This window comes from Solea solea, chromosome 19 (assembly GCF_958295425.1).
Source record: "Solea solea chromosome 19, fSolSol10.1, whole genome shotgun sequence".
Taxonomy (NCBI): Eukaryota; Metazoa; Chordata; class Actinopteri; order Pleuronectiformes; family Soleidae; genus Solea; species Solea solea.
In genome coordinates this window covers 11,304,137-11,315,894 of record NC_081152.1, presented here as the reverse complement: position 1 = coordinate 11,315,894, position 11,758 = coordinate 11,304,137, and the positions used below count along the sequence as shown (strand labels likewise).

The following is an 11,758-nucleotide window of genomic DNA, read 5'->3' as shown; positions in this document are numbered from 1 at the left end:
AAAAGGGCATCTGATGTATATTTATTAATTCATGAATACAATATCTTTAATGTAAATTTTTTTTTAGACACAATAGACCTCATCAAGGCACACACAAGAGTTAAAAAATAAATTCAAATTGTATGTGCCTTTAATATCATCCATAACTACTGTACACAGTAATTCTAAGCATTTTAAAGGGATCATACAGAGTGAAATGTAGTATTCACAGTCGCCACTAACCTTGACCATTTAGACTTATAGAGATTGAAGACTGCATGGAGCTAAATGTCCTTTAATGTTTATTGTGACCTGCAACCAACTTTTGTGCAGCCAAGAATGTGCAAAAAACATTGAGTTTATTTGTGAACTGTGTGATAACTGCAACAGTATTGGTTGCTTGTGTCCAAAATGTTACACTGAAATGACACCCTGTTTGCATAATGTGTGTACATTCTCTGATGAAACGTCCAGACAATCCAGTTCATATGATGTAACAGCCATTGGACTTTTTAATAGTCACTCATGCTTCTTTGAGGTGAGTCATTGCCTCTCATGGCCCAACACACAGTTCCCAACAAAGTCACACAATAGAAAACAATAGCACCATGAGGATGGATGCGAAACCATTACATGTGGGGGGCCAATATAATAAAGAAAGGTAGCATTCATTTCACATGTCTAAAGTACGAAACTGCACCCCTCTTTCCTTCTTCCTTGGTTTTCAGAGTGGCGTGTCTTTGCACCAACTGCTTTAATGAAGCGTGTGACAGGCAGCCAATCAGCGTCGGCACAGTGTAGGAAGCCCGTGACGTCACCCCAATCTGATGTGTGCAAATCAGCAGCGGCCAGCGTACTGGTACGAACCAATCAGCGCCTTCCAACGAGCACCTGCTCAGCCAATGGCAGGCCTCCACGACAGGGAAGAAGTGACGGCTTATATATGGAGAGAGCACATCTCCATTCAACATCATTTCACAGAAGCCAGGTTCAGAATACAGACAGAAGGGAGACGTTATCTGCGACGAGACACTACCCGTAAAAGCAACGCCTAGGCCGCAAATTGACAGCTAGTGCATCTGTTACGGTACGTACAAAAATAATTAACGATATTAGATAACATTTATAGCTCACACAGCGCTGCAAGTGTGTTTTAAAGACCGTTTCTTAACAGTGAAGGCGACCGTGCGTATGTTTGACAATAGTGATGTATTTAACGTTACCACTTTTATTTTATTTTACAATATACCTGTTACATGCCGTTAAATAAAGACTTAGAACTATAGATATTATTATTTTTCTCCCTCGCATGTCCGCGTGTAACAGTAACGTGGTGAACAAGCTACCGGCGGATGGGGGGGAGCAGTCGGCGGTATTAACAATGGGCAGACCGTGGTGCTCCACCCCATTAATTCATTCTCTTTATGGGCTTTTGTTTTTGACGTTTTCTGGGTATTTGTTGACCAAGGCCGTGCTGCCCGGCCCTCACAGTCTGATTTCTGGTTAATGACCTAGCTTTAGGCCAATCTGGTGCAGACGTGAACTTGAGGGAGGCTCACAGCCCCACGTCAGAGAAGCAGGGCCACGTTTCGTTCACAGTGTACATTAGTTAGGAGGTTGACCATTATTGAATGTTATAGTGCTGATGTTGCACACTTTTACTAAACGTACACATTAAATACCTAGGATTTGTCTTTCCAGGCTGCATTTTCTGTGCGCTACCTAAAGTATAGGTGAACACTTTAATTTAACTTTAACTCTCCTCACTTTCAGTGACAGGAGGTATCCTCTTGATGTCCTTTGATTATTAGACACATAGAAGGACAATATTCCTTTTATTTTATAAAGGAATTTTTGATTAAAGCCAAAGTGGGAGACAATGTAGCTCCTTAAACATTGGTTAATACTGATACTAATTGGGGACACAAATTGCATAATAAGTAAATCCTTTAGAATTTCTGATTAACACATAACAGCCCAATTCAGTAAACCTCTTATTCATTCTCTCCAGGTTTCTTGGTAGATCTGAGGATTCCAAAATAAACCCCAAAATGAAGCTGGTGTGGGCTTTAATGCTGGTGGTCGGCACAGTGTTTGCTGATGCTGACGATGACCGCAGGGACGCTGTGGGGACAGTGGTGGGAATTGACCTGGGGACCACTTACTCATGGTGAGGAAAAGTTATTTATTTATTTTTTGATTGTTTCGCAAATATAAACGCAATAGTGGACAAAGATTAAAAGCTACTTCAAAAGAATATATTTAATTTTAATCTCTGAATTGTTTATGCAGCGTTGGAGTGTTCAAGAATGGTCGTGTGGAGATCATCGCCAACGACCAGGGTAACCGCATCACCCCATCATATGTGGCCTTCACCAGTGAGGGTGAACGTCTGATTGGTGATGCTGCGAAGAACCAGCTGACCTCTAACCCTGAGAACACTGTTTTTGATGCCAAGAGATTGATTGGTCGCTCATGGGGCGACTCCTCTGTGCAGCAGGACCTCAAATACCTGCCATTCAAGGTAATATTTCTTCTTATATTTAAAGTAAAGGTTGTGAAAATTCTAGATCGAAAAGGTTGTCTCGTAATCTCTGAACGTCATACTTTGAATGTTAATTTTGATGGATGTGCCTCATTAGGTTACAGAGAAGAAAACCAAGCCCCATATCCAGGTTGATATTGGTGGTGGCCAGATGAAGACATTTGCTCCCGAGGAGATCTCTGCTATGGTGCTGACCAAGATGAAGGAGACTGCTGAGGCTTACCTGGGCAAAAAGGTATTAAAACCTATAATTGTATAAAGGACTATCCAGTGTAAGGAATATCCAGTTATATTTGAGACTAATTTCTTGTGTCCCCCCCCAGGTCACACATGCTGTGGTTACTGTCCCTGCTTACTTTAATGATGCCCAACGTCAGGCCACCAAGGACGCTGGAACCATTGCTGGTCTGAATGTCATGAGAATCATTAATGAGCCGTAAGTGTTTTGAAATCAATAATTTTGTTTGTTGTCCTTTTTAAAACCTTTTAATATTTCTATTCCATCACCTATGACTAAAGATGACAATGATTGTATTTTTTTCAGGACTGCTGCTGCTATTGCCTATGGTCTGGACAAGAGGGATGGCGAGAAGAACATTCTTGTGTTCGACCTCGGTGGTGGCACCTTCGATGTCTCCCTCCTGACCATTGACAATGGTGTGTTTGAAGTGGTGGCCACCAACGGTGACACTCACCTTGGCGGTGAAGACTTTGACCAGCGTGTCATGGAGCACTTCATCAAGCTGTACAAGAAGAAGACTGGCAAAGATGTACGCAAAGATAACCGTGCTGTGCAGAAACTGCGCCGTGAAGTTGAGAAGGCAAAGAGGGCTCTATCTGCCCAGCACCAGGCCCGCATTGAGATCGAGTCCTTCTTTGAGGGAGAAGACTTCTCCGAGACCCTGACCCGTGCCAAATTTGAAGAGCTGAACATGGCAAGTTATTTGACATATTTAAATTACTTTATTTAAATTATTAAAGTACAATTTGAATCAATTTTTAAAGATCATTGTGGTCAAAGGGCTTATTTTATCATCCTCTTCTTTTTCAGGACCTATTCCGTTCCACCATGAAGCCTGTACAGAAGGTGCTGGAAGATTCTGACTTGAAGAAGCCTGACATCAATGAGATTGTCCTGGTTGGAGGCTCCACCCGTATCCCCAAAATTCAGCAGCTGGTGAAGGAGTTCTTCAATGGCAAAGAGCCCTCTAGGGGAATCAACCCTGATGAGGCTGTTGCATATGGTGCTGCTGTGCAGGCAGGAGTGCTGTCAGGAGAGGAAGACACTGGTAAGACATAACCCACTTATAGTCATATCTGTTCCTGTTCCAACGCATTCAATTTTCTCATTTACTCAATGTTTTTCTTTATCTTGCAGGTGATGTGGTTCTTCTGGATGTTTGCCCCCTGACTCTTGGTATTGAGACCGTTGGAGGAGTTATGACCAAACTGATCCCGAGGAACACTGTTGTGCCCACCAAGAAATCCCAGATCTTTTCTACAGCTTCTGATAACCAGCCCACTGTCACCATTAAGGTCTATGAAGGTAAGAAATGAACACTAGTCTAGGCTTTGTAAACATCATTTGCCATGTTCCTTGCATGCAGAAAATTTAAATGTAGCACAAGTTTAATTATTGCCTCTCTCTTCAGGTGAGCGTCCCTTGACCAAAGACAACCACCTACTGGGCACCTTCGATCTGACTGGTATCCCTCCTGCACCTCGTGGTGTTCCACAGATTGAGGTCACCTTTGAAATTGACGTCAACGGTATTCTGCGTGTCACCGCTGAAGACAAAGGCACAGGCAACAAGAACAAGATCACCATCACAAATGACCAGAACCGTCTCACACCTGAGGATATTGAGCGCATGGTGAATGATGCCGAGCGCTTTGCTGATGAAGACAAGAAGCTTAAGGAGAGGATCGACGCTCGCAATGAGTTGGAAAGCTACGCCTACTCTCTGAAGAACCAAATTGGTGACAAGGAGAAGCTCGGTGGCAAGCTCTCAGATGAAGATAAGGAAACCATTGAGAAGGCAGTGGAGGAGAAAATTGAGTGGATGGAGTCGCACCAAGAAGCTGACATGGAAGATTTCCAGGCCAAGAAGAAGGAGCTTGAGGAGGTGGTTCAGCCCATCATCAGCAAGCTTTATGGTAGCGCAGGTGGACCCCCACCTGAGGGCGCCGAGGGTGAGCAAGAGGAGAAGGATGAATTATAGGCAAGTTTGAAATCAGCTCTTCAATTGCCAATTTCCTCATCTAGATGTACATATTGGACTGATGGGACTCAAAATAGTGAGTGGAGTGATTGGGAATCACACAATCACAAGCAAACCATACTGAATCTTCAGAAAGACTTTTAAGTTTCGGTGTGTGTGAGAGGTGTTCTCTTCGCAGGAAGGCGGAGATATTCATCAGCCCAATATGAGGCTTGCTGCTGCTGTTCTCAGGCAGTCCTAATGGGGGTTCTGTAATTGGGAGGGGCTTAGTAGGGTGGGTGGGAGGGATAGGTGTTTGTGGGTCCATTGAGTAGAGCATCTGAGGGATCAAGGGCTCATTGTGTTCACAGACAATGTTCAAAGTTATTTATTGAATCTGTTCATTCTACTTCTGGAAAGACATTGAAATAAATGTTTGATATATAAGTTCTTGTGGCATTCATTTATGATTTTTAGGGGTACACAATTGAGCACAGACTACCAGATGACATGTCCAACTTATAAAGGCAATCAGAGATGGCAGACTTCACCCCATTCACACAAGACTCTGGCGCCCTCTGTTAGTCATAGTAGCAAGTGCAGAAGAACACAGAGCCACTAAAAACAATACTTCACTCCCACACTGTAGGGGGGAAGTAATAAAAATCAGCACCCACATTATTGCTTCAAAATGATGTACTGTGTATTTAATGTCTATACATGCTTTAAGAAAAAAAAGCCTTTTAGTCATGAAAATAAGCATGATGCGAGAGGAATATTAAGTCACAACAGTCACAATGCAGTCATTGTATATGACACCCTGGGTGTCCATCCCTCCATATACAAAAGCCAGTTGTATTGTCTCTGAGTTAGCTGGGCTGTTTTCATCATGCACCTTCCAGGGCAACACACACATGGAGTGGTCTAGGCGGTTGGGTGGCATATCTGCTTCAAATTTCATTAGGACCCATCTACTTTTGTCTGCAAATAGTACAACAGAAAATGCAGAAAGTATAAATAAAAACTGCATAAAGTGGAAATGCAAAACATAGTTCATCTCTTATCAATTAAAGTTAGTTTTACCTGTGTTGAATCTGTACATGGAATTGCAGGCTCCATCAGCAGTCATCCCTCCAAAGATGTAGATATTCTTTCCGAGTACCACAGCGGAGTGGGCTGCTACTCCTGATGGGATGTTTCCTTTGGCCTGCACTTTCTCCCACTTCATGCTCCCTTTATCCATACAGACACATTTTCCCCAAGAGAAAAACATTTTTGAAATATCCAGCTTGAGCATTTTATTACGGCGCATCATGTCAGTTGATAGAACGATTTTTCAGAGTTTAGGTTTACCTGTGTCAAGGGAGTACATGTCATTGTGGAATTTATCTCCTGCCATGCCTCCATGAAAGTAGACCCTTGAACCTACTGCTACAATAATGTGGCCGTGTCTGGCTGGTGGATGTCTCCCATGTGTTTGTGGTTGGGACCAGGTCATAGACACTGAAACACATTTAATTAAATGTTATCAATATGCAGATTATTACACAGTGGCATATGTCTTGAGATGGCTGATTAAAAAACGTTTTCATTTAGTTGTTAAAAATAACTGATAAAATGTATAACCCACAAATAAGTGGATTATGACATCTACTGCAAAAATAAAGACGCTTTCGGAAAGTCTAGCCCTGCAAAACACAAACCTGTATCAAAGACATGAAGTTTTTGGTCTGACACGGGTTCAGCTCCTGCTTCACCTCCAGAAAAAACATATAGTTTATCCCCAAGGCAGGCGGAGTTAGTGTGGTATGTCCTTGGACCAGGGGGCTTTCCGTTCACTGATACCTCCTTCCAGAGACTATGTCCACTGTCTTAACAATAATACAAATGACAGAATAGATCATTTACAGGAGAGCAGGTTATGATTTCACTGCAACAAAACTTTAATGCAGAGGTTTTAAATACCTTAGCACATCCAACAACAACATGGTTATCTGAAAAATCAGTCTGACTGAAAACAAATGAATCGGTGAACATACTGTAAGCCAGGATTTACCTGTTCGCTGTATTTTCTGGATGCAGTTACGATTGCCACTGTGCTGCGCCCCACCAAACACCCACAAGCTCTGTGGGCAGCTCTCTGGCACAAAGCTGCAGTGTTCGTACCGCGCCTCCAAACCTTCCCATTCTGGAACGTCCCATTCGTGAGTATCTTAAGTCGGGAAAAAGAAAATCTAAATGTTTTTTTTTTTAAAGTTTAAAATTAAACATTATAACGGGATCTACTGTTTGTTGTAACTGTGATTTTATAACTTTACCATGGTCAAATTCGATGTTATTGTTATATTCAGCACAAACTGCAAAACTTACAACTTTGTGTGTTTTACCTAGATTTATGATATGTGAATGTGAGAAACTGCCACTTGGGTTTGCTCCTCCAACGATAAGGATTCCCCCTTTTCCTCCTTCACCAGATGCAGTAAAGGTGCAGGTGTGACCCACACTAACACCTGGAGCACGTCCTCTTGGTATCAAAGAGTACCTGTTACCAACAACACATTCTGGTTTGATTTGTTTCATTAAAAACACCACAACTTAATTTAATTTAATTACCATATTCCTCGTTGGGGCTTATCCAATGGCTCAAGTACAGGAAGAAACTCCATGGCTGTCGAAGATAGATGAATTAATCTGGTGTTATTCCGTTTTCCATGCTTGCGTAGATAATGCATACTTGTTTCCATATCATTAATAATAAATACTTAAGAAAACAGTGGAGAGCAGATGCAAAAAATCTTGGTTAAAACAACTGTTTTAAGCCTCATGCGACTATAAAAACAAAAGCCCTTGCGTGAAATGAAGCCTCAGCAAAAGCAACTACAATGATATATTCAATTCAATATTATAATAAAAATAAAATTAATAATAATGAGAGGTGTAATGCTGCCCTCCACAGAAAGTAGCAGATTCACACTAATTGAAGGGCGACTTGCAAGTTGTTAAAATTACCTTTCAAATACAAAATGGGAACACTGAGCACAAGCACAAGTGCTAACTTGCTAAGTTAGGAGCTTCCACTCTACGAACCTGCTTTTCCGGGTGAGAGCGGAGACTAATGATCCGTGTCATTTAGCCGAAGACGGCGTTGGTTACCACCAATGTCCGTTCGGTGTCCATTATTGTAGCTAATAGTAAACAAAACCATAAATTGTGCTTTTCAAGACTGACCTCCTAGCCACAGCATAGTTATACGTCAAAACGTAAGGCACAATGTTCAACATGGACGACGTCAGCGCCGTTCCCAACGTAGTTACCATGGATACTGCGCATGCGCTCCCACCTAAACGCTGTCACATTAAGGACAGCCAATAGAGGGCAGCAATACGCCATTGAAACGTAAAGTCTGCCTTATACAAAGAAGAACGCCAATAATGCTGCCACAAAAGCTTTTATTGTATGATTATGATGCCATTCATGCGATTTATTTTGTATATATTTAGTTTCCGTTTAACTTCGTGAAGCAAAAAGGTAAGCTATGGGTGCCACTTCATTGTTTCGAGTCACAAAGTTAAGCTAACTATAAAAAGTAAAAGTTTGTCAAGTGCAACAGGACGTTGAGTCGTCGTGACATTGAGCCAAAGATAGTTATCCATCGATACAACGGTGTGAGGTTCAATATCACCTCTGTGTTTTCCTTCATTTTGTTTTATTGTAATAATTAGTCATCTTAAAGGACTTATTTCCGTGACTGGTGACTGGTCACACTGTTGGAAGATCACAGGTGTATGTAATCAAATTATAAATGGCTGATTTCCATTTAAAAAGTGCCAATTTGGGACTTTAACTTGAAACTTCTATAAAGCTATACAGTTAAAATGTCTGATTTGCAGTATGGTAGTAGATTACAGTGTGCTGAACACAACCTTTTCATTCTTCTTCAGAACCTTTTGAGAACTCTTCTGTAAACATAGCTGCAAGGATTTTCATTATTTTCCCCATTCAAAAATGTGATTTCAAACATGCATTCAGAGAAACACTGCCCTCAGTGTTTTATGTTGAAAACTGGATGTCAATGTCCTCACAAATGAGCTTGATGCATTGGATCACAGGCTTTTTTTTTTTTTAAATCATAAAAGCCTTTGTAAGGAGGGCCTTCATTTTTGCCAGACCTACATTTTACACATTATGTAATTGTATAATTTAATAAGAAAATCTGGGTGATTGAGTTTGCCAGTCCATTAGTTTTATGAATTTATCAGGGAGATGAAAACTCACCTGCAGGGTAAGATATTCCCAATACTATGGAAGAATTTTTGACTTCCCAAAGTTTCTCAGTTGTGATATGCTTACATTTGGAAGGGTGTATTATTTGCCGTGCAATTTAGTGACGTTTAACAATCATAAGATTGGATTTCGCAGTACGGACAGTAGGCTGTGCCATTGTCCTTTTTGTAAAAATGTCATAATGAGGCATACAATTTATTTATTTCTTTGCCTGGTTTGTTTAGAAAATGTTACTCTTGCAGGCATTATGATTTCATTTGTTGATTCAATATATATATATATATATATATCATTATATGTAAAGCCAGGTGTGCACAGGATTTGTCTTCACTGAGGTTTCTATAAATACAAGCATAGAGATACACTGGGATGTTTTAATTTGCCCAGAATCAGATAATCGTCAATGAACATGGAATGATAAATATTCAATCTTACACTAAAGTCACTCACTGATACGAAGGGTCACAGTCAGCGTAGTTGCATACATACATGCATTATTAGAACCCAGCTGATCAAATTCTGTCTCAGTTTTCTGTAAACCTACATTTTTTCATTAACTAGCAATATTTTCCAATTGGGGTTTTCTAAGAAAAGCTGTTTTGTTTCCCTGATGTTGTTACTGCCTCAAAACTATGTGTATATGTACAAAACCTTTTTTTTTTTCATCTGTATTGGCTGTATTGACTGGAACACATTGTGTTGTTGGGTCATACGCACACACAACATCCAAAGAACATACAGTAAATGAGTGAGGCACCTTCACTTACTGCTCAATTGTCAGTATTCTGATGCTAGAAGGGCAAAATGTGAAGGCAACAAGTCATGAAACCAAAAGAAAACTTTCTCTGTCTTGTACAGATCTGGGAGATTTACAGCGTCATCATGGAGCTGTCTGCAGGCCTGACCCTGTCCAGAGATTAATAACAACAGCGTGACATCCTGAAATAGATAATATTTTTATAGGCTTTCCATTGACGAAGTGTTCTCTTGGCAGGCCTGCTTAGTATCACTTGAAGACAAAGTGCTCAGAAATAAGACTTTTGCAAACTTGGCAGAGTTGCAACTAATGATTATGTGAATCCTCGGAGATTATTGGAGTTATTATTGAGCCTACATGATATGTATTAAATTCTGACAAATGCCTTTTAGGGGAGACTCTTCGGATTACCCCAAACCCAAAGATCTTAAGTCTATGATTACAAAAAAGATCATGAAAGTCTTTTAAGTCTTGTAAGTCAAAGGTTCACATTCCCGGCTTGTTTCAGCAGCCTTGCTCTTCATTTTGTTTCCACCACGTTGCTCGTGTGCCTCCTGTTGTAATCTAGACATCTTTCCACAGTGATGATTTTTGCCAAAACTGCTCCGTCAACCCAATCCTCTTATGAAAATTCATCCCTTTGACAAGTTTGTTCTGCTCATTCCTATATATCTGCTTCATCTTAATTAAATCTCCCTTGCGTGTACTTTACCTTCACATCTTATTGCACCTCCAAATCCTCACTCTACTCCGCCTTTGCAATTACGGTATCTTGCAATCCCTTATCATGTCTGGACCTATTAAGACACGTCGTAATATTCAGTCTCTATATATATCACTTTAGAGCTTGGTGGTGTCAACTCAGTCTAGCGACCAGTCAATCAGAGGCTAAAACGTCTGCTACTTACAGTGGTGTATGTATAAATGCCACAATCGGTATAACCACTAGTCAAAAATACAACTAGTGCAACAGTTTTGACCAAGCCGTGCCACTTTGGTTTTATCTGCCCAGTTTCCCCTTCAGGGAAGCAGAGTATGAGTTTCAGGGAAATCCTTTGTTTTCCCTTGACTTGTAACTGATAAGGAGTGAATGAATCAGGGGCTTTTTGTGGAAAGATAGAATCAGAGGAAAAAGTACTGTACTTCATTTCAAAAAATCCAGAGGAAGGTACAAGAGGCAGGCGAGGGAGATAACTGGGAATACATTTTTGTGTCAGTCCAAATGAGTTTCACGGAGCGTGTGCTATTGTGAGCAAGCTCTGTGCACAATACATGCTGATTTTAATTTGAAGAGTGTGTGTGTGTGTGTGTGTGTGTGTGTGTGTGTGTGTGTGCTATATTCGGAATAAAATAAAGCTTGATGTGAATGCCCTCCTGGTGAGTGGCAGTTTAGTAATCAGTGTTGATTTAGAAAGTTCATCTGTGGGTTACTGGTACGCTGCAACTGGGCAAGATGTCAAAACCGGGAGCTGAGGTGATTGCTATTCTATGCCACATTTAACCCAGAGGTGTGTTAAATCGGGCTGTGCAAGTAATCTGGATTAATGCCAAACAATGACATCACTGTTTTAGTTCTAAAACACGTAATCCTTGGTGATCATTCGTGTAATCTGTCTCATTTGTGTGTGGTTTGCTCTTTAAGCAGCTGTAGACCGCTTTTGTCTATGCCATAAACTTTAAGCTCTCACCGGTTATTTCCTCATTCAGCTGTGTATTTGTAAAATGACATCTGTCTTGCAGCTCTGTATTTGTAGGATTCTCCGTTAACAACACAGAAACTGTCAGACACAGTAAAAGGTCAAATCCTACTTCCACTTACAGCGTGACATGAATTTTGAAACCAGCTAATAGTGATGCATTTCTGGTCTTTTGATGATGTTTTTAAAAAAATAAAATGTTTTCTTCACCCTCAGCTGAATACACACACACACACACACACGTACATATACATACTCACACACAGCCAGGCATCATGTTACTTTTCTCTTCTTTT

General features: G+C 40.8%; 3 protein-coding genes across 3 annotated transcripts in view; 2 read left to right on the top strand and 1 right to left on the bottom strand.

Annotated features, from left to right (window-relative positions):
* The first annotated feature begins 910 nt into the window (after positions 1-910).
* hspa5 (heat shock protein 5) lies at positions 911-5,022 on the top strand. Its single transcript, XM_058617769.1, has 9 exons — positions 911-1,066; positions 1,991-2,149; positions 2,272-2,503; positions 2,622-2,759; positions 2,848-2,960; positions 3,069-3,459; positions 3,576-3,813; positions 3,903-4,070; positions 4,177-5,022. Exons 2-9 carry the CDS (start codon positions 2,031-2,033, stop codon positions 4,743-4,745), a joined length of 1,968 nt encoding a protein of 655 aa, XP_058473752.1. The 5' UTR covers positions 911-1,066; positions 1,991-2,030; the 3' UTR covers positions 4,746-5,022.
* A 74-nt stretch (positions 5,023-5,096) lies between these two features.
* Positions 5,097-8,004, bottom strand: rabepk (Rab9 effector protein with kelch motifs). Its single transcript, XM_058617770.1, has 8 exons — positions 7,812-8,004; positions 7,338-7,392; positions 7,112-7,266; positions 6,781-6,936; positions 6,428-6,595; positions 6,078-6,227; positions 5,808-5,957; positions 5,097-5,705 (listed from the first exon to the last, which is right to left on the bottom strand). Exons 2-8 carry the CDS (start codon positions 7,388-7,390, stop codon positions 5,503-5,505), a joined length of 1,035 nt encoding a protein of 344 aa, XP_058473753.1. The 5' UTR covers positions 7,391-7,392; positions 7,812-8,004; the 3' UTR covers positions 5,097-5,502.
* A 132-nt stretch (positions 8,005-8,136) lies between these two features.
* Positions 8,137-11,758, top strand: part of rgs3a (regulator of G protein signaling 3a) — a 123,765-nt gene continuing 120,143 nt past the window's right edge. Inside the window, exon 1 of the mRNA XM_058617043.1 lies at positions 8,137-8,252. The gene's annotated coding sequence lies outside the window, so the exon portion shown is untranslated. The remainder of the gene's footprint in view (positions 8,253-11,758) is intronic.

Bases quoted from the DNA above. Each gene is read 5' to 3' on its own strand.
- hspa5 (XM_058617769.1), top strand. From the start codon at position 2,031: ATGAAGCTGGTGTGGGCTTTAATGCTGGTGGTCGGCACAGTGTTTGCT. The intron at 2,150-2,271 runs GTGAGGAAAAGT...TTGTTTATGCAG, and splicing joins CTGGGGACCACTTACTCATG to CGTTGGAGTGTTCAAGAATG. The intron at 3,460-3,575 runs GCAAGTTATTTG...CTTCTTTTTCAG, and splicing joins AATTTGAAGAGCTGAACATG to GACCTATTCCGTTCCACCAT.
- rabepk (XM_058617770.1), bottom strand. From the start codon at position 7,390: ATGGAGTTTCTTCCTGTACTTGAGCCATTGGATAAGCCCCAACGAGGA. The intron at 7,267-7,337 runs GTAATTAAATTA...TGTTGGTAACAG, and splicing joins AAGCCCCAACGAGGAATATG to GTACTCTTTGATACCAAGAG. The intron at 5,706-5,807 runs GTAAAACTAACT...TACTATTTGCAG, and splicing joins CATGTACAGATTCAACACAG to ACAAAAGTAGATGGGTCCTA.